Genomic DNA, 23,402 nt, shown 5'->3' with positions numbered 1-23,402 from the left:
GAGAGCGGTACACGAACGAGTGTCTGCAGGCAACAGTGAAGCATGGTGGAGGTTCCTTGCAAGTTGGGGCTGCATTTCTGCAAATGGAGTTGGGGATTTGGTCAGAATTAATGGTCTCCTCAATGCTGAGAAGTACAGGCAGATACTTATCCATCATGCAATACCATCAGGGAGGCATCTGATTGGCCCCAAATTTATTCTGCAGCATGACAACGACCCCAAACATACAGCGAAAGTCATTAAGAACTATCTTCAGCGTAAAGAAGAACAAGGAGTCCTGGAAGTGATGGTATGGCCCCCACAGAGCCCTGATCTCAACATCATCGAGTCTGTCTGGGATTACATGAAGAGAGAGAAGCAACTGAAGCTGCCTAAATCCACAGAAGAACTGTGGTTAGTTCTCCAAGATGTTTGGGCCAACCTACCTGCCGAGTTCCTTCAAAAACTGTGTGCAAGTGTACCTAGAAGAATTGATGCTGTTTTGAAAGCAAAGGGTGGTCACACCAAATATTGATTTGATGTAGATTTTTCTTCTGTTCACTCACTTTGCATTTTGTTAATTGATAAATATAAACTATTAACATGTCTATTTTTGAAAGCATTCTTACTTTACAGCATTTTTTCACACCTGCCTAAAACTTTTGCACAGTACTGTATATATATATATATATATATATATATATATATATATATATATATATATATAATATATATATATATGTTGCATTATCAGTAGCAGATGTTACATAACTTGTCTGAAACATAATTAGAAGTACCATAACAGAATATTCAGATGATTTATTAAGATCAATGAGGTAGAGAAAATATTTGTAAAAAAAAAAACAAAAAAAAAAAAACACATTAATAAAGGAAATTTGGATGCAGCATCTAAAAGTAAAGACAAAAAGTAAAGAGAAAATATCTAGTAAAGCTTAAACCAGAGTTGTGGAGTGTGGAAGTACATATTTAAAAAAAAAAAAAAAAAAACTTACATTCTAGACAAACTTTTAAATTAGTTGCCTTTTTCACAAAAAATCATTATTTTAGTATTTATACATTTATCACTATTGAGTGATTTACAGTTATGGATATATTCTTGTCACAATACCATGGGTATGTGTGAAAGTTTCTATTGCTCTAATTATAATTTTGGTATCTTATTGCAGATTGTAAAAAATAATCCCAGAGTGTCACCGTTTGTGAATTTTGTACACAGTGAAACAAATATCATAACTGCAGACAAGTTCCACTTACAAACTTGATACATTTACGCAGGAGTTCCCATAAGACAGGCATCACAGACATACTTGTTAATGTTGGTTGTGTGTCTGTTTGTTTCAGGTGTGAATTTAGATTGATGGGGTGTGGCAGCCCGATTTAACAGAGAACATCCAAATCAGCATAAATTACCTGCGGTGTCTGATTTATGGAACAAAAAATATATATATTATGGAATAAAAACCTAGGCCTTGCGATCTGAGGCGGCCTAGGGCCTCATATGTGAACGCTCCAAAAAAGAAAAGGTAAGGTAAACAGAATGCTGTGCTAGGCAAGACGGCAGAGGATCAGTATTGAAGGGTAATAATTTCTACATCATACAACTTTAATTATATAAATATTAAATCAATAAAAATCTAGCAGGTTAACGTTCAGGTTGTTTCTTTCACAATATACGAGCTGCAGTGCATTCATAATTATGCTTAATTTGTCACAATTACATTTCCTGTTATTTAGTAACTAAGCGATAAATATAAAAACTGCAGGATTGTGGATCTCAATAATGATCAATAATGCTGGTGACTTGGCATATTCAGCCACCATTGTTTATTTTGCATGCAACGATATACATAGCAGAAGAGTGCGTCTTTACATTCAAATGCAGATCATTTATTTTAGCTGCTTGCATTTACACACACAAAATACTGTTCTCATCCACAAACATTAAGATTGTTGATGCACTATTACTATGTATTGTGCATATTGTTGAGCAATGTGTATTCAATATGTGACGGCGTATTGCTGTATTTAGATTAGGGCGATTCCCTTAATGAAGTTGTCATTTGTGGGACAAGGGTTTTGTTAAGCCATATGTTTGTCAGTCTTCCAAGAGAAGGGGTAATGCTAATGATCAGTCTTTACTGGTAATGGTTAGGGACTAGAGAATAATATTAACGAGTAAACAACAGAATAGTTTAACAATCGCGTTTGGAAACAGAGACGGTATTCATGCAGATTAAACAAATACGTATACATGAGAAGAAACACGTGTAATGTATTTAACATTATTTAATGCCGTGTCTTTCCTAAGGAGGGAACAGTAGTACTATTAGGTGGTCAGTGAGTTTGTCTTGTGAATGTCAGTCACTGTGTACAACCTTTGCAATCTCAGTGAAGTATCCGTTATGAAAATAAATATTTATATCTGTCAACACTAGCAAGTTGCTGTTTCCCGCATTCTAAATACCTCTGTGTTCTTAAGAGAATAATGTGATTGTGGATGGGGGTAAGCTCGGACCGTCACCGTCACACACCATAGCAGTAAGTCAAATAAGTCAATCGTTTTTTTTTTAATATATACCATAAAATTGCTACTGTGATGCACTGAAAAAAATATTAATAAGAAACATCTGCTACAAAAGGATTACTGTATATCAGGTAACTTCCATTCTGTGCAGTCTAGCCTTCCATAAAAATAAAACAAAAAATCAGTTTGCCACATTTTAGGCTTGCTTTTCAGTTACATATGTGAACGTGCAAAGGCACCTTAAAAATGCAAATGTGAACGGGGTTGCAGGTCTAACTGGGCCGGCCCAGTGATGTGAACAGGGTCCTAGTGGGTTTAGTCTTTTTGTCCCCAAAAGATAAGAAAAATATTTTCCTCACCCCACTCTGCCACAATCAGAAGCTGGAACAATTAGTATGCATGGCAACAAACGACAACATGAGAAAGAAATTTACACGGAAGAACTGTTCAAGCATTACAAACTATAAAAGGGTTCTTGAAAAAAGGAAAAACAGCAATAAATATAGATACTAATAACAAACATTAGGTTCCTGTTATATCCTCGCCTTTTTTTTTTTTTTTTTTTAAGCGTTGCAGAACACCCTGCAAGTTTACAAGACGTTACATGCAGTCCGTATCGCAGGGTTATATTTTTTAAACATATTGCCCACTCTTAATCACACATAAATCAACTGGCCAATACACTTCTCAACATTCACGTGGGAGCATTCGCCAGGAGAAAAACAAATGTCTTCTAAGGATCGCAGTGTACCCAGATTACGCTCCCTCCTGCAACAACGCTGGTTTTCTGTTCCCACAATACACACTCATTTCAATCAGCTCATTGTTGCAGGAGGGAGCATGAACTGGATACACTGCGCTTTCTCCTGGCGACCGAGTAAAAGTTGAAAAACTAATTCCCTAGTTTATTCACCTGTGACGTGTGAATGATTATATATCAGAACAATCATTATTATGATGACAACACGAGATACAGCAGTGGTAAAGTACTGTGTTTCTTGTAAACACTGCAGGGGGTCCTGAACACTTTAAATTCCTGGTTATCACAAGAATAAAGTCTTAGAAGCTTTGAGTATTGTCTTTTATGAGTAGTACTGGAAGGACATACACATTTAAAATCAACAGTTATATTTGAGAATTTGAGAACCAAGTCTTTAAGGAATGAACTTAACCTCACAGGTAGGTTAGCAGCATGTCCCTGCTTAAAATATACGAGCAGCAGACCCTAATTCCTGTTTTATATCCTGCATAAAGACAAACCACACAAGCCAGCAGGAATCAGTGGGTTGTAGCATGATGAAAGCCCAATAATATTATACAGTAATTTGAAACTTATTTTAAACACATTTACATCACTTCCTCATGATACACATCGCCATTGTGTTTGAAGGGATGAAGGACGATGCTGTCTCTGCGTTCACCATGATTTAGGAAAAGGGATCTCTGTCTAAGATTCGATATTCTTGCAGCGGGGATTCTTTCATTAGTACAGACACACTGACGAGCCCCACAACCTGCCAGAAAAAGAAAAGGAGTGTGAACAATTATCTTTAGAAGAAACGTTACAGTTCCTTGTAGCCGATTGATCTCAAAACTCAAGCTCAGTCTTAAAGGATCCCAGTGATTGAGAATCAACAACATGGCTAGACAGCCCATCCCCTCACCCAGTGTGTTCTCTGGTCCTGGTTAGGGTCTGATTTCTGTGCTGGTTAGTGTTAACTTTGACAACTCTTGAAGATTTTAAAGACGTCAATCGAGTCTCCTCTAATTCTTCTTTGTCCTAGGCTTAATCCGTTTCTTAACCTATCTGCAGAGCTCATTCCTTTAAGACCTGGGATTAGTCTGGTTACTCCTCAGTCTGGACTCTCTGCAGGGCCACAGTCTCCTTTTTGTAATGTGGAGACTAGAACCGAGTCGTCTCTCCAGAGCATTCTGCAATTAGCCACCAATATAGATAAGAAACAACTGGGGTCCAAGCAAGGATCCCTGCGGCACCCCACTAAGTACAGGGCCTCAACTAGAAGTTTCTCCTCTTACAAGTGCTTGCTGCTTTCTATGTTTTGACCAGTTATGTATCCAATTGCCAGACTTTGTAGTCGAGCCCTCAAACCTCGAGTACGAGTCCGAATCATTTGAGTCCAAGTCCGAGTCATGAGTCCTAGACTTCGAGTCTCGAGTCCGAGTCCTTGAAACAAACTCATATCAATTTTAATTAAATTAGAGGTAGTAGAGAGGCAGTGAGAGAACTGTTTACCTAACGGACGTTGTCTGATATCCCTCAGGAAAAATGAAAATAAAAAAAATACCAAAAGAAATGAATTTGATTTATTTTTTCTAGCTAGATTATTCTATGTGCATGTCTTTACAACTTGTCTGTCACTATCTTCTTTTCTTTTGGAATTGGAATACTGTTTGAATGTACCTGAAGTTTATCGATAAGTTTCAAGTTCAAGTTTGTGGATGTTGTTTTTCACTTTGATAGAAGTGGTCAGATTTCGGTCCAGGTGCAATCAATTGCAATCTGATGGGTATTTTCCATTAATTACATATTATTTTTTTGCAAACTTAAACTGGAAACAGACAATCAATTTCTCTAAAAGAAAAAAACAATTCACGAGAAGTCCACCACAAAGTTGTACAAGTAAAAAAAATGTACAAGACCCAATGTATTGCATATGATAAATATTCACATACTATTTTCATAATGGTGGAAAAATTACATTAAATTACATTAAAAACAATGTAAAAAACTGGAAAATATGATAAATTCAATTTAAAAAAGCATAACATACCAGATTTGAATGGGCACTTCCTTGCTTTCATAGAGGAAGTTGTTTAGTAATGTGTGAGCAAGCGCAGTGTGCTGAGTACCACTTTTTAACACATACCTGAAAATGACACTACACTGGTAAGAAATTAAAGTTACTTTCACCTCTAACTATAGCATCTACTTTGACTTCAGTTTGGGTAAAATCTGCCAATCTAATTTAGACATTGCCGGAACTGTATATATACTGTGTTCTTAAATAGTACATTTAGTATTACAGTGAGCACTCGGATATCCGTTACTCTGATACCGTTTGTACAGTGTGGAGTAGTGGTTAGGGCTCTGGACTCTTGACCGGAGGGTTGTGGGTTGTGGGTTGTGGGTTCAATCCCCAGTGGGGGACACTGCTGTTGTACCCTTGAGCAAGGTACTTTACCTAGATTGCTTCAGTAAAAACCCAACTGTATAAATGGGTAATTGTATGTAAAAAATAATGTGATATCTTGTAACAATTGTAAGTCGCCCTGGATAAGGGCGTCTGCTAAGAAATAAATAAAAAAAATAAATAAATAAATCTGATACAGTCGCGTTTTACCGCCCTTATATTAAGAATAAAATCAATCCCCATTATATATAACAAATGAGTGCACATACTCGTCACACGTGATTTCCCACCAGTTTTGTGATACAAAGCCCATCTCTTCAATGTTACAATTTATTTGAAAATCTGCCAAATCAGTCTGATTAATTAATAGATACAGACAATAAAACTACCCACTACCAAACCACGCCCCAGTCTTGGCTGCTCATGAATATGCACAACAGTGGCGATTTCTTTATATGTTATCTTTATCTTTAATTATATATTTGTTGTATTTAACTTAATATTTTACAGTTTGTGTTTTTTTTTGCAGTAAATAGTGAGACCCAGTACAGTTACACAGCGCTCCGAAAATGCAGCCAAAACAAAGCGAAGCGACAAGCTACGGTAATGTAACAGTTAATCATTAAACAGTTTTAGATACTGTAATGTATTTTTTTTTTAAATCTGTGATCTTTAGTTGCTTTTGTGCATTTTCATTTGCAAGTGAACTGTGACACTAGGGCCTTATCGAGCACTATATTCTGCAACTTTGGATACTGTTTTAATTCTGCATTTTTTTTTTCTTTTTAATCTTTTGCTAAATTGCATGATCTTTTAGGTTGTATGCAGTTCTGTGCACGGGTAACATTTTGATTTAATGTTGTTGGGTCGTTAACAGGGAATTTTACATACTGCTACAATACGTATCAGATTTAAAAGTATGTACTGTATTACAATCCATGTGTCGTCTCTTTTGGCAGGTGATATTTTCATTATCATATCGTTCTGAATTACTTACTTCTGTTGAAAATATAGTATTGTACCAACAATACAGTACATCTAAATGGAAGCCTGCTTATTTTAAAACACAGTATTTTTGATATTGTATCATTTTTTTGTTCACTGAAAAAAGGACAAGGGTTGGAACGGGCCAAAATGAAATAATCAGATATGCGTCACATGCGTTTAACCGTCACTAAAGTCAAAATTGTATAGGGTGGGATATGTGAGTGCTGACTGTATTTGTATTATTTGTTTTGAAAAACAGAAACGTGATGTTTCACTTTCATTGCATTCACACTTTTATTAAGTTTGTAATACAATGATTCATTTACGAGATTGTTCTTCAGTTCATTTGATTTCAGAAAAGTTTACAAACGAGAGGAGGCCATTCAGCCCATCTTGCTCGTTTGGTTGTTAGTAGCTTATTGATCCCAGAATCTCATCAAGCAGCTTCTTGAAGGATCCCAGGGTGTCAGCTTCAACTCAAGTCCTAAGTCTGCCTATTGCATAGGGTTATCAGGGAAACCTGATGTTTAAAAGGAAATTCTAATAGCACTGACCTGAATCCCAGCTGCACCCACCGAAGACCAGAGTATTAAATGCAGAATGAACGACAGAACATCTTCCAGCTTCCCCTGGCAGCCCTGGTAGAACAACACAAACCAAATCATTGAAATCCATTGTATTATATTTGCACAAGCAATATTACCCCCTTTAAACAGTGCAAGACAAAAACCTGAATTGAATGTCTAACATCTTATTAGAACTGGCAACCTGATCACTGGTCCTTGTGGTTGTGTTAAAGATCCCTTTGCTTACTATAATGCAGCTATTTTTGAAATACTACACAAGAGTTGCTGTTGCTTCCTAATACTGAATCACCTTCAAAGTCCCGAAGAAAGCAGGACCATCCAACAGATGTTCAACACAAGAGAAGATGGGGAACCACTGATCATGTTGCTAATGCTAAGAAGGGATTCTCAAATGTGCAGTTTTGAAATTAACACGTTTTAGCAAACATACATTTTCATTTTATATCATGTTATTACACCACTGCGAAAGTAATCTGTTTGCCTTCAGATGTCTTGCACTTCCTAGGTCATTTAACCTGGAGAGTGAAATGGTCCCCACCCCTTCAGTGCCGCCTTTCCAGTCAGTAACCAGAAATGACATTCTTTGCAGCCACAGACTCAAAGACACTGCTGGGGTGAAATGACCTAGGAAATAAAGCAGAAGCAGACTTCCTGAAAGACAAGGCAAGCAAACTGAGAACTGTCTTTATCCTAGTGTGTTACAAGTTGCTTCAAATGAAATTGCAATGCATGTTTCTTTCAAAACTGCACATTTGAGACATATATAATGAATGCAAGGTCAGAGTCATCAAATTGTTTTGTTAGCTACTATCCCTTTAGTTGACAGGACTCAATCCCCAGCATGGTAATCCTGGGTACCTTTGTAAAGAGAAGTTCCGGCTGGTCAACACTTCCGGTGCAATTGGTGAAGGTCGAGTTGCAGCAGCTGAGTGGTACCCTGGTGTGCCCGCTCTCATTAAACCATGGGCTTGTCTGCCAGTCCTGGAAGCCATGCACTCCGCAGCAATGGAGCTATGAAGAAAAACAACAGCTTGATAACTAAAAATGCACACAATGGATCAATTAAAGGAACCGAAACAAGCGCTCTGCCTCGGGGTTGCATGTGCTTAATTTGTGTTCATTATCGTTGCACACAGTGCATTATATAATTGAGGCTGTGAGGCAAAACTTACCATATACATTGCCTTGCGAAAGTATTTGGCCCCCTTGAACTTTGCGACCTTTTGCCACATTTCAGGCTTCAAACATAAAGATATGAAACTGTAATTTTTTGTGAAGAATCAACAACAAGTGGGACACAATCATGAAGTGGAACGAAATTTATTGGATATTTCAAACTTTTTTAACAAATAAAAAACTGAAAAATTGGGCGTGCAAAATTATTCAGCCCCTTTACTTTCAGTGCAGCAAACTCTCTCCAGAAGTTCAGTGAGGATCTCTGAATGATCCAATGTTGACCTAAATGACTAATGATGATAAATAGAATCCACCTGTGTGTAATCAAGTCTCCGTATAAATGCACCTGCACTGTGATAGTCTCAGAGGTCCGTTTAAAGCGCAGAGAGCATCATGAAGAACAAGGAACACACCAGGCAGGTCCGAGATACTGTTGTGGAGAAGTTTAAAGCCGGATTTGGATACAAAAAGATTTCCCAAGCTTTAAACATCCCAAGGAGCACTGTGCAAGCGATAATATTGAAATGGAAGGAGTATCAGACCACTGCAAATCTACCAAGACCTGGCCGTCCCTCTAAACTTTCAGCTCATACAAGGAGAAGACTGATCAGAGATGCAGCCAAGAGGCCCATGATCACTCTGGATGAACTGCAGAGATCTACAGCTGAGGTGGGAGACTCTGTCCATAGGACAACAATCAGTCGTATACTGCACAAATCTGGCCTTTATGGAAGAGTGGCAAGAAGAAAGCCATTTCTTAAAGATATCCATAAAAAGTGTCGTTTACAGTTTGCCACAAGCCACCTGGGAGACACGCCAAACATGTGGAAGAAGGTGCTCTGGTCAGATGAAACCAAAATCGAACTTTTTGGCAACAATGCAAAACGTTATGTTTGGCGTAAAAGCAACACAGCTCATCACCCTGAACACACCATCCCCACTGTCAAACATGGTGGTGGCAGCATCATGGTTTGGGCCTGCTTTTCTTCAGCAGGGACAGGGAAGATGGTTAAAATTGATGGGAAAATGGATGGAGCCAAATACAGGACCATTCTGGAAGAAAACCTGATGGAGTCTGCAAAAGACCTGAGACTGGGACGGAGATTTGTCTTCCAACAAGACAATGATCCAAAACATAAAGCAAAATCTACAATGGAATGGTTCACAAATAAACATATCCAGGTGTTAGAATGGCCAAGTCAAAGTCCAGACCTGAATCCAATCGAGAATCTGTGGAAAGAACTGAAAACTGCTGTTCACAAATGCTCTCCATCCAACCTCACTGAGCTCGAGCTGTTTTGCAAGGAGGAATGGGCAAAAATTTCAGTCTCTCGATGTGCAAAACTGATAGAGACATACCCCAAGCGACTTACAGCTGTAATCGCAGCAAAAGGTGGCGCTACAAAGTATTAACTTAAGGGGGCTGAATAATTTTGCACGCCCAATTTTTCAGTTTTTTATTTGTTAAAAAAGTTTGAAATATCCAATAAATTTCGTTCCACTTCATGATTGTGTCCCACTTGTTGTTGATTCTTCACAAAAAATTACAGTTTCATATCTTTATGTTTGAAGCCTGAAATGTGGCAAAAGGTCGCAAAGTTCAAGGGGGCCGAATACTTTCGCAAGGCACTGTATCTGTCTCTAGTAACCCTGGGGTTGGTGTCGCCAGACTGAAGTAAGCATGATAAAGTATTTTTACTTAAAAATGATATTTGCCATCACAGTTGCACCCTGGGCATAAACCTTCTGAAAATACTTTAGAAGAGGTCAGAGGCAGGGTCAACTCTGACTGTAAAAATGGTCCTTATTTACTCCTAAAATATGTATTGAATCCTTGCAGTCTCCGATTGTTGTAGTCAAATTATGCAAATTGATCTGGCGGAAGAGGATGCATTACATAAAACTTCATTTAAAAGTTTAAAATGTTATTGTTTTTTGTTTTAATAAACAGAGCCTTTTCTAAGTGAAATAACCCACTCCAAGGTGTGCGGTAATCCTGTCGTGGGTTACTGCTTACTTAACTAACTGCGATTTACTTTTCTTATTTATTAATAAGCATTTGATGATAGTTTAATATTACCACGGTCATTTTAATAAGGGCTGCAAGGTTGTATTAAAAGTTTAACGATCCAATAACTAAAACCACTGTTGTGCATAATAGTTAAACAAAAAGGCACCACTTATATTCAAATTAGAACACTTCCGATTACAAAAATAGAAATACAAAGGACTTGAGTTGTTAACAGCTGAAAAGAATATGCGTGCGTCCGCATCAGATGTCCCTTTAACATTGTAATAATAATAATAATAAAAATACTATATTTTAACAGAAGTCATTTCTGTCTGAACTATGGTTGTTCATTACTGTTAACATTTTATGTCCAAAAGCAAAGCAAAACATTTGAATTAATCTCACAAATCCTGACTAATTTAACTATCGTACTAAATTCAGCTTCTTTTTTATAGAATATTGCCATATAATCCAAACACAACATGCTTTGAAACATAATAAGGTAAAATCGGTAGATTCAATAGATTGAAAACAAACAAACAAACAAAAAAAAACCGTACTGCCTTAATTTTTAAATCAAGAAAACGTGAATACAACAGGCCTTACTTCTGATTTGGCTTGTCCAACGCGAATACAGAGGCCTAAAGTGTGTATCCTAGCAACGCGCTAATCTACCGTACTAGCACTAAAAGAAGCACACTCTCACACACTCACGGTTTTAATGCAAACCGGCAAACAGGAGACTTCAAACTAGGTTCTAATTTGATGCATCGATTCACCAATATGTAATCGAAGTTCGGGAAATTTAAGGGCAGATGATCAATAGGTGATGCATCGATTAGTTGCTGCACCTGTAGTTCACAACATTACACAGTGGAACAATCACAGTACTACCATGCTGTAATAGTACTAGGCCAGTATTGCCACGTGTAAAATCTTTAACAATAAAGCCAAAATGAAAATACCTTTATTTGCTTCGAAATCATTTCAAACTGGTTAATAGACGAACAAGCACTGGCAAAATCAGCTCAGTTTTATACAGTGCAAAACTTAATTTATTTTCACGTTTTGCTTATGGACTTTGCGATGACTGCACTAACAGTCGTATCTACAACGTTTCGACAATAACAATCAACCATTTTGTTACAGACTTTCAACAAGTCTGACACAAACAATTCTGGCTGATACTTAATTAAACCCTTGTAAAAAAAAATAAAAAAAAAATTTTTAACAAAAAAGAACAGTCCTAGTACAGCAGCAGGCAGTTTACACTGCCTCTGGGTTACTTTCTAATCACATCATCAATTCCACATTTTTTTAATCCATTACTTTCAATGTTTTCAAGCACTCGGCTTCATCACTTTGATATCCGACACGTTATTCCCCTCATCCAGCGCTTCTTTAACATGTTCTGTATACCAGTCTGACGGGGGTGGGGGGGTTGCTCAGAGTACTGTATGCAACCCTCTGATTGGCGGAAGTATTAACAAAACAGCCAATAAAGCCCAGTATAGTAAATACAAATCCTGAACCTTTTAACACCCCCTCAGGATACAGTCCACTCCCCCAAGTCTGAGAACCACTGCTCTATCAGACCAATGATCTCGGGTTTGTGTGCCATCATTAACTACTCGAGCTTCGCTCTCGCGGTTTATGATGTCACAGAAACCCTTGATGAAATATCTTCTCGTAATGCCGGCAGCCCATATATTATTCTATATGTTTTTTTGTGTTTTCTTTTGTTTTTTACTGATCAGAACGATAACGCATTAAGCTAAAGTATAATGCACATATCCTGTTTGCCACAAACAGTCGGAAATATTTGGTTATTTGTATGTTTTTGATTAAGATCAGGATTTGGAAAGTTTAACGTTGAACTTTCTGTGCATTGGTCCACATTTAGTGTTCTGTACTTCATTGGATTTAGTTTAATTTCCTGTATGTTCAAATTATTTTATATGATTTCGCTTTAGAAGATGGCCTTCTATAGTGACCTGATCTTCAGCGTGTGACACCTGCTGGTGAAACATTGATTTCAGTAGTAATCCGTGGCAAACCAGTTTCAAGTCAAATATCACCCTATAGTAGTGGTTCTCAAAAACTTACTGGGGGCCACACTGCAAACCTTTCCTAAAAATACAAACTACATCATATGAAAAATAAAGGAAATACAGGCATATGCACTTCAAGTTATTTTCATTTATTTCTATGATATAGCTTAAAGAGTAACTAGCGGGTTCTGAAAATATAGCGTTACACGTCCCCAGGTGTTGCTACAACTGTTTAAATAACGTGCCTGGAATTTTTGATCCTAACAACTTTTTACACTTAAAAAAAAGTCTGTTTCAAAGCTCTTTTCAAAATGGCCGCTCTAGTGCACTGACAGTGTAAGGATTATTGCTCACATTGTCAAACTGGTAACACAGCATTAACGATCCATGATGTGATACGGAACAGAAAAGCCAGAGCACTTGTTATTTATTTATTAAATCGCTCTTCCTACAGTGATTTAGAGGACAGTTCTCAAACCCCAGTGCACTAGAGCAGACTTTTTGAAAAGAGCTTTGTGTAAGTTGTCAGGATTTTAACAATGAAAAGAAAAATTACAGGCATGTTATTTAAACAGTTGTAGCAACACATGGGGATGTATCACACTATAACTTTCAGAACCCTGCTACTTTTTCATTCAAAAAATACACCAGCCCCACTCAACTCTCTACTGGATCATCCTAGATGTTATAAAAGCAGGCATCAGTCTCTGAGCACCCAGCAGTGAAAGAGAACATCTTAGTTTAACACTTCAGTTGCATTCCTAATGTTCGAATAAAAGATCTGGATCAAAAATGACACCCACATTTCTCATTTCAACCTTACAAAGTACTTGTACGAAAATCCAAGCACCACATTTTAAATGTGCATATTAAAAGTCAGTATTTAAAATGGCATACCTCTTTTTGTAAGAAATCCACAGCCTGTGTGTCAGGGTCCTTGCTGCTGCCGTTGTACTGGTGAAAGACCCTCTCAAACGGAGCCAGCTCTGATCCCATCTAGAACAGAGACAGGCATTTAACACAATACAGGCATTGCTTTTACACCAATCAGCCATGTCACATCGCCCCTGACTGATCCAATACATGACTCAAATTGAACTTCTTATTTTTATACGACAGGTTGAATGGATTATCGAATAATTGGATGTATTTTTTTACTTCTGGTGGAATTGCTATATATGTAGATGTTTATGTTTTGTGGATGCCAATTGGAGGTTTCCTTTCTGTAGTCTGAGCAGAGTCTCCACCAGATCACCATTGTAAATGATTATTTGTTCTGTTAACTGATTAGGAATTGATCGATTATTATTAAAGGGATGCAAAATACAATATCAGCAGTGTACAATTAAATATTGTGAGCAGTATTTTACAATTACTCTTGGCAAACATTGTTCCAGAGAGAGCAAACAGCATTTAAGAAAGTGGGCACCTCCAAAGAAAAGAGGAAACCAGTCCATCTATCTAACCAGAAACCCTGTCTGTCCCGATGCTGCAAGGACACCTCAACAAAAACATGATTCACATTCTCAATACAGGCTTCCAGCGGCCATTCACATGGTTAGGGCCAATGATTAAAACCAGGTTAGGGGCAGCTAACAGATTACCACTTTGTTAACAGTGGCAAAATGTAAGAGGAATTGCCTATGTTCCCATATGATTTCTAAAGATCTGCACCATTGATATGGCCAGAGGTTAAAATATATGACACAGAAATAGTTCATATTTACTTGACACCCTATAATGGAAAAGTATTGAGAGAATCACAGAATATACACTGTGCCACCTGAGATGTATTAAGGTGATTGCAGCTAACAAAATAATTTCATAAATATCAACTGCTGTGCATGTTAGAGGACTTTAAACATGTCACAGCAAAACCACTCATAATACAATGACATCTAGGTTAAAGGAAATATGTTGCACTTCCTAGGTCAGTGTCTTTGGGGTCAAAGCATTTTACTCTCTGCATGTCAGTCATTAAGGGAAGCAGCAGGTTGGTTAATGACAGTAAACACAGCCCTGAAGGGCTGGGGACAGTTTCACCTACCGGCTGAACTGACAAACAAACTGCAAGGCTCTCTGAAAGCAAGAGCAGCGAACAGAGATTTCTTTACCCTAGTGTAGTGCCAGATATCACGCTGAAATCAAATACAGGCTTTCTAAAATAGCCACTTATTTCCAAATTGCACATTTGACACCTATAGCATTTCTTTGAACAACACATAAAACCTCAGGAAATAGGTTTCTGATTGATCAGCCACTGTTTAGATAAACTGGATAGACTCAAGATGTGTGGTCTATATCATTTATATGGCCAGAAGTTTAAACAGTGAAACAATTAGAATATTACTGGACAACTCCAGTAATGGAACTGACCTGGGAGAACCATATAATACAGCTGTGTACCAAACATTAAGACAACAAGGGTACTGGCTCTTTAAAAGTCACATGACCTTAATAAGGCAGTCATATTAGGTCAGAGGTCAATGTCATGGTCACCAAACATCACCATAATTCTGAGATACTGTGGCAGCGGCAGCTGAAACATTCTACTACAATGGGGTAACAGCATGAAGTACAGTGCGCCCCATTAACTATGTACAGTATGTTCAGTCAACCCTGTCAGCTGCACATATTATCTGATATAAGAGACTGGGTCAGGTGTATATATTAACTGATATAAGAGACTGGGTCAGCTGTATATATTATCTGATATAAGAGACTGGGTCAGCTGTATATATTAACTGATATAAGAGACTGGGTCAGCTGTATATATTAACTGATATAAGGGACTGGGTCAGCTGTATATATTATCTGATATAAGAGACTGGGTCAGCTGTATATATTAACTGATATAAGAGACTGGGTCAGCTGTATATATTAACTGATATAAGGGACTGGGTCAGCTGTATATATTATCTGATATAAGAGACTGGGTCAGCTGTATATATTAACTGATATAAGAGACTGGGTCAGCTGTATATATTAACTGATATAAGAGACTGGGTCAGCTGTATATATTAACTGATATAAGAGACTGGGTCAGCTGTATATATTAACTGATATAAGAGACTGGGTCAGCTGTATATATTAACTGATATAAGAGACTGGGTCAGCTGTATATATTAACTGATATAAGAGACTGGGTCAGCTGTATATATTAACTTTTGGACATTAATCAGTTTTGCACAATACAACTTAAAGAACCGTAGAATATAGTTGTGTAGCTTCAGGTATTTATCATCCAGAAACTAAAAATGTCACGAGACCCAAATATGGCAGTTCTCAGGTGACAGATGAAAAGTCATTTCTATAACACTGATGAAATGGTTTATGAGATATTAGCAGCTGAAGTAGTTTTGGGGGAAGGTTTTCCAACCCAATCTGTTAATGGCCCCTTTTCAATTTCAATTTACCTTTTCAACGTTGATATAAGATAAAGCTGCTGCAGTGGCTTCCAAGCAAAACACGATGATGAGAAAATACACAAACTGCAATGAAAAAAAAAAAGACAGTTAACAAGGAAAGAGCAAATATCAAATTACAATATCAAAACAATCTGGATTATGTTGAAAAATGTATGGGTGCGATATGGGTAACTACTGTTGATTAATTAATTTTAGTTAATGTACAAACAATAATGAGATAAAAATATAATTGAAATGTAAACATGTACAATTATTATTATGAACACACTTGTAAATATGCAGTCTATACACTGCTCTTCAGTTATTTTTACAAAGACTACACAGGGTAGCACACTGGGTCAGGGGAAAGAGGAAAGCTGTGAAAATCAAATGGCACCAAACTAGCTTTCCATGGCTTTTTACTCTACAGAGTAGTCTGCTGTGTGTACTGCCTGTGTATAAACAAAAAGTTTTACACCACAGTATAACTAGAATAACTTCTGAGCACTCTCTAGTCCCGAGAGATTAGAATTACATTTGTCCCGTGATATACCTCCCCCCTTATAACGCCACCCTCGCTTATTGCCCGTTTTTGCCCATGACCCTTACCTGGTGGTATAAAGAGGGTTGACTGGACTTCTGAGTGCTTTCCAATCCCTAGAGAGACTAGAATTACTCCGGAGTGCTCTCTAGTCCTGAGAGACTAGAATTACTCCGGAGTGCTCTCTAGTCCTGAGAGACTAGAATTACTTCTGAGTGCTCTCTAGTCCTGAGAGACTAGAATTACTTCTGAGTGCTCTCTAGTCCTGAGAGACTAAAGTAAAGGTTGCATGAGAATCTAATGAGAGTTTGGTAAATGGAGGACGTGTGTTTTGTTGCTCCGTTCCTCCTTTGAGACAGTGTGCCCAACGCCTATATGTGTATAGGATTGATATTGCTACAGAAGGGAACCCAGTTATGTAGAACGCATGAGATATAATAAAAGTCTGAAGTTGAATTCCCTGAAACGCTGCATGTTTGTTTGTGGCCTCTCATCGAACATGCAGCCGCCAAGGGCCTCTGGCAGCGCATCCCCGAGCAGCGATTCTCACAGTGTAAAGTGGTCATGATGTAATGCTTGTGGACTGCTTTACTGTAGGTAAGAAAATGAATGAGCACATATACAAGTTCAGAATATTCATATAAAATCAAAAGCTTATCAGATTATAGACAAATGCAACCCAAAACAGCTACAGCAGGCTAGGGGTGTATGACAAAGGTTTGGTGAAGACTGGTGATTAAGGCCATTATCATGTTCATCCGGTACAGTGTGACTGACAGACAGACACGATCAGCTTATAAGGATCCCCATTTTTCAATAAGGACCCTAAAAAATTGAGACATTTGGAAGGTTCTACAGCATTTCAGCTGCACTGAACGAATGGGAACTGAGCTCTGCAGCTCTACGCAGACATTCCCAAATAAAGCACAATGCTAGTGACAGTTTGACAGTGTCCACTCCTCTGTACTAGCTGACCCAGTGACAGTGTCCACTCCTCTGTACTAGCTGACCCAGTGACAGTGTCCACTCCTCTGTACTAGCTGACCCAGTGACAGTGTCCACTCCTCTGTACTAGCTGACCCAGTGACAGTGTCCACTCCTCTGTACTAGCTGACCCAGTGACAGTGTCCACTCCTCTGTACTAGCTGACCCAGTGACAGTGTCCACTCCTCTGTACTAGCTGACCCAGTGACAGTGTCCACTCCTCTGTACTAGCTGACCCAGTGACAGTGTCCACTCCTCTGTACTAGCTGACCCAGTGACAGTGTCCACTCCTCTGTACTAGCTGACCCAGTGACAGTGTCCACTCCTCTGTACTAGCTGACCCAATGACAGTGTCCACTCCTCTGTACTAGCTGACACAGTGACAGTGTCCACTCCTCTGTACTAGCTGACCCAGTGACAGTGTCCACTCCTCTGTACTAGCTAACACAGTGACAGTGTCCACTCCTCTGTACTAGCTGACCCAGTGACAGTGTCCACTCCTCTGTACTAGCTGACCCAGTGACAGTGTCCGCTCCTCTGTACTAGCTGACACAGTGACAGTGTCCACTCCTCTGTACTAGCTGACCCAGTGACAGTGTCCACTCCTCTGTACTAGCTGACCCAGTGACAGTGTCCACTCCTCTGTACTAGCTGACCCAGTGACAGTGTCCACTCCTCTGTACTAGCTGACCCAGTGACAGTGTCCATTCCTCTGTACTAGCTGACCCAGTGACAGTGTCCACTCCTCTGTACTAGCTGACCCAGTGACAGTGTCCACTCCTCTGTACTAGCTGACACAGTGACAGTGTCCACTCCTCTGTACTAGCTGACCCAGTGACAGTGTCCACTCCTCTGTACTAGCTGACCCAGTGACAGTGTCCACTCCTCTATACTAGCTGACCCAGTGACAGTTTAACTGTATCTCTGCCTCCCCATTTTTTTTGGCCAGCAGCCACTACTGGTGTCTACACCTTTAAATGGCAGGTTTGAATCAATGCACATTTGCATTTCGATAGTTAAGGTTCCTGTATATTGACTGGGGTTGACTTTTATGTAGGGGATACAGGAAGTGAGAATGAGAGAGAAACGTGATTGAGACTGTAAGTAAAGACCTATTCACACGGGACGCGATGCAACAAGCTAATGTGTAGTACGACACACCACGCTCTGCCCCTCCTATTTGTTTCAGGTGCCAACAGCCAGGACACCTCGCCAGGTCATGTCCATCGGCAATGGAGTGTGAGGTGGCGGCATGTTATTTGGCATCAGAAGCGGGTAAGTGAAGGGGAAATGATTGGGAGGGGCCTTGTATTGTTGATGTGGTTATAGGGAAAGTGAAAACCCATGTGTTAGTGGACACAGCCCTTCATGTATCAGTTACCATGATTAATAATAACGAGATAGGCATAGAGACCTCTTGAAAATGCCAAGATCAATGCTACATAACGTTTTGTTGATTTGTTGAAAATCCTGTCCACCGTGTGGAGACTGTAAGCAAGACTGAACAGCTGCACTCTCCCTCTTGCTCTCCCCATACCATGTGCTCTCCCAATAAAGCCTTTTGAACACACTTATTGTGTATCAACAATTAACAGAATTGTGAGGGTCTGGAACCAACTCCCCAATAATGTTGTTGAAGCTGACACCCTGGGATCTTTCAAGAAGCTGCTTGATGAGATTCTGGGATCAATAAGCTACTAACAACCAAACGAGGAAGATGGGCTGAATGGCCTCCTCTCGTTTGTAAACTTTCTTATGTTCTTATGTTAATACACAAGCCTCACACACTCTTCTCAAAGCCAAATGAATTAGTTATCAGAAGCCCCTCACAAGAACAACTACCCATGGTTTCTGTTGGGATTGAGTTTGGCAGCGGTTGTTTGGTAACGTAACATAAAATATCACAGAGCGGGTAAGTTATCAAGGAGGTTATGTGCAATTACCTGTCCTGAGCACTTTTTTAGAAAATGTATTTATTTTGTGGTTGATTAAAAGCACACATTATTGGCTTTTAGCTATCCAAAATAATAAAGTTTTAAACAACAATAACTGCATTTGCATTTATCTTATCGCAGGTCAGTGGAGGACTGCGGAGGACAGCAGAGGACTGTAGAGGACTGCGGAGGACAGCCACATAGGACACTGTGACTTTTTAGGTGCTGCATACCTCAGCCACAGAACACAGAATGTACAACCCCTTCTCCAAAAAGGTTGGTTAGCTCCAGTGTAAACTTTACATGTTATTAGATTATTATTTGTTACTACAGGTTAAAAGTAGAGGGATTTAATGTATGCGTCCTCAAGCAATAACATCACTGGATGGATTGTTTTACTTACAATGCCCTGAAGACATGGCGATTCTTTCTGTGATGCACAGCAGCCAGCAATACCAGCAGCAAGAAGAAACAAGGCTGCCACAACAGCCAGGAGTGCTGGAAGGATGATGGATTCTTCCTTGAAGAACAGTCGGCAGTGCTTGAAATTAATCAGGAGGAAAATACCACTTAGGGCTATCACTAGAGCAGCAAGCTGGAATTATAGAAACAAGGAAACAAACCGTTTAGTAACAATCACAGAGGCACATGTCACCTCCCTGTTTTACCAGCTGCAGTGTTGGAATATTGAATTCCTTACTTTATTAAGCGTTAACTACAGGGTGCACCGAGTGAGATACAAGGACAAGTACAAGTACACTCTGTAGATGCAGCTATTGGGCAAGCCATGTGGGGTTTCTTTGTTTTGAGGTTCTGTTTTTTTAACAGTGTCAAGTGTTTTATTGCAGCGTGTCACTGGGCTTTACCATGGGCTGTTGCTCTATCAATGGACTGTTTATGTTTGTTTACCAAATTGTACTGTATCATTTTAATCACAGGATAACAGAATTTGGAATCCCCTAGTCGTTTAATATTTGGTGTGTTTTTATATACTTCTCTATTGCTGTTTCTGCTAACCAGGCCTACTGACAACCCCACTTCTGCTTTTGTCTGTCCGTCCGACTGTCTTTCTGTATGTCATTATATGGCTGGTTTCACAGACCCTGATAAGCACTAGTCTTGAACTTCCCAATGTTAACGTAGGTAAGGTAGTCCAACACCAGTGCTAATCAAGGTCTGTGAAACCGGTTGTTAGAGATTTGCATTTATCTAGAGAAACAATTGAATAATTGTGATGAAGCCGATAGTCAGATTGTCAAGTTATTGAGTGTGCCATATTGTGAGGTTATATGGAGTCTGTCTTTCTGTCCATCTACACAGGCTATTATTACATTTATCTACAGAACCGCTTATCCAACTACAGTCTGATGAAACTTGCTAAGGACTTTCAACAGCACATTATAATATATGGGGGCATATTTAGCTTAGAATTAGAAAGATTGGTGAAAGTCTTTAAAATTCAAAAGGAGTTAACCCAGCCACTACATTAAACACAGAAACCAGGACCAGAGGACAGTAAAAAAACAAGACTTAAGACAGAAAGAAGGAGACTTGTTTACACAGTGGTAAGGGCACAGAATGGGTTACCTAGCCATGCTGTTGATGCTGAATAAATGGGATCCTTTTAGAGAGTAAGTAGCGGGGTTCTGAAGAAACATCACGTTATAACACACCTGCAATTTCTCTTTTCATTGTTAACATCCTGACAACTTTTTACACTTCTAACTTTAAAGACTGTTTTATAATACGTCTATTATATGATAATGAGTGTTTTTTGCGTATTACTGCTCTCGTGTGTATGATGCATATGACCTCCCCCCCCCCGTATCGTATTTTCGTATATAAGTCAACATTAATGTTAGACAGTGAGCCATTAAAATGAAACAAAAGCAAGTGGATGGTAACTTTACTTACCCAAAACAACTGGCTAAAAATCCGAAGAACTATTTTACACATTCTACGGCTCGGTTCGCTCATGGTGAGGAGTTTATTGTCAGTAGCGAGTAATCGCTTTAAAATATCTCGATTTCTTGTACTAATTAAGGATGACCCACTCGCGGCATATCCCTGTACACCGCTTCTAGTATAGACTGGTGACTGCTCAGTAATTGATAAACTATCGCTTGCAAAAACCTCGACTTTTTAACTTCCTTGTTCCTTTGCTTGTCAATGTTGACAGCGAAAGGTCTACCGGAAATACCACAGACATTTATTTTTCCCGTTGCTAGAGGGGCACCTCGTCAGTCTTCCAAGCATGTTAAACGTTGCCTTTTTCTAGGCGTAGCAAATAATCCCCAAACTACCCACAGAGCTACTGCCCGCATCTGAACTGTAGAAATACCCGCCCCAGGGGAGAACAGGATCCGCAGCTTGATTTTTGAACTGTTTTCAGAACGCGCATGCGGTTCTAAATTGTGTCGAGCTCTATGAAGGCTCGCAAGAAACATTGTAGCAAAGCGGTTTCTAATTTACAAACACGGTTAAAGGGATGGATAATATTACAATAGCATTTGTAGTGCTGTCCTTTAAACGACTATATCCTTAAGGTGTCAAAAAGGCACTGAAACATTTAGTCTATGATAGTTGATGTGGATTGTGTTTATTAAGGGTTTGCTGACCTCTAGTGGTTCATGTTGGTATTGCTTTATTTAAGGACTTGTAATTGTCACTAAAACAAAGTAACACGCACTCACTTACAAAGGCTTCCTTTTCACACTTACATTTTACATATACACAGGCTTGTTTTCAGTGCTACTATCTGTGTTATTTTCCCTTTACACATCATCCTCCACTTACCCTTCTGTTTTCAAAACGCTCTGCTCATGCTGTGTGAATTATAAAACACCCTGTTTTCAGAGAGCTGCTTGTTCAGTTGTGATGAAGCTTGCTAAGGACGTTTTGTTGTTTTGATGTTTTTTTTTTTTGCTAAACTCTAATCTGGGTCCGGTATATGAGAGATTATGTGAATAAGCACAGGATGCCTGTCTGATGTGATAACTATACATAACTAGAGAACCACCTTGCCAGTTTTGATGAACCTTGAAAAAGGCATTCCTTGATACACATTGTTAAGAGTTTCCTGTTGTGGGTGTATATGGACGCACCTCGTCTGTATGTGTGTCACACTTGCATTTATACATTTCTAGAGAAACGTATTCAATTGTGAGGAGCCTTGGTCTGCTAACATGCAAACAGATGTTTATTGAGAAAACAATTTTTAACATACCACTTATCCCATTTAAACTATTCAGTTTACAGTTTCAAATAACACCTTGATTCAACAGAATTAGAAATCAACAGAATATTGCATTAGAAATCAATGTGCACAGTTTCAATTGATTCAGCATAGATTTGGATCTTCACATTCACTATCGTTCCTGGTAGATTCAAAGACTTCCATTCAGACTGTCCTGATGGCTCGCCACCCTCACAATCCTGATCCAACACTCCTTTCTATAGCACATTCCTAAAAGAGAAGAACCCAATTCCATTGAGTGTACAGGCATCAGCATTCTTTTATAAACACAATTCCATTGAGTGTACAGGCATCAGCATGCTTTTATAAACACAATTCCATTGAGTGTACAGGCATCAGCATGCTTTTATAAACACAATTCCATTGAGTGTACAGGCATCAGCATGCTTTTATAAACACAATTCCATTGAGTGTACAGGCATCAGCATGCTTTTATAAACACAATTCCATTGAGTGTAGACATCAGCATGCTTTTATAAACACAATTCCATTGAGTGTACAGGCGTCCGTATGCTTTTATAAACACAATTCCATTGAGTGTACAGGCATCAGCATGCTTTTATAAACACAATTCCATTGAGTGTACAGGCATCAGCATGCTTTTATAAACACAATTCCATTGAGTGTACAGGCATCAGCATGCTTTTATAAACACAATTCCATTGAGTGTAGACATCAGCATGCTTTTATAAACACAATTCCATTGAGTGTACAGGCGTCCGTATGCTTTTATAAACACAATTCCATTGAGTGTACAGGCATCAGCATGCTTTTATAAACACAATTCCATTG

General features: G+C 38.9%; 1 protein-coding gene across 2 annotated transcripts; it reads right to left on the bottom strand.

Annotated features, from left to right (window-relative positions):
- Window positions 1-1,791: 1,791 nt before the first annotated feature.
- Window positions 1,792-21,706, bottom strand: LOC117401238 (tetraspanin-3). Of its 2 annotated transcripts, none has more exons than XM_059015024.1 (7): window positions 21,269-21,706; window positions 19,758-19,895; window positions 15,905-15,979; window positions 13,386-13,484; window positions 8,109-8,261; window positions 7,218-7,301; window positions 1,792-4,038 (listed from the first exon to the last, which is right to left on the bottom strand). In XM_059015024.1, exons 1-7 carry the CDS (start codon window positions 21,329-21,331, stop codon window positions 3,952-3,954), a joined length of 699 nt encoding a protein of 232 aa, XP_058871007.1. In that variant the 5' UTR covers window positions 21,332-21,706; the 3' UTR covers window positions 1,792-3,951. The 2 variants fall into 2 exon arrangements, with proteins under 2 accessions (XP_058871007.1, XP_033857673.1); XM_034001782.3 differs by having other exon boundaries at window positions 19,758-19,949; window positions 21,269-21,702.
- Between the last annotated feature and the right edge of the window lie 1,696 nt (window positions 21,707-23,402).

The sequence above is a fragment of the Acipenser ruthenus genome, chromosome 49 (assembly GCF_902713425.1).
Source record: "Acipenser ruthenus chromosome 49, fAciRut3.2 maternal haplotype, whole genome shotgun sequence".
Taxonomy (NCBI): domain Eukaryota; kingdom Metazoa; phylum Chordata; class Actinopteri; order Acipenseriformes; family Acipenseridae; genus Acipenser; species Acipenser ruthenus.
The sequence above is the reverse complement of the archived record's forward strand: the minus strand, read 5'-3'. Positions and strand labels throughout refer to the sequence as shown.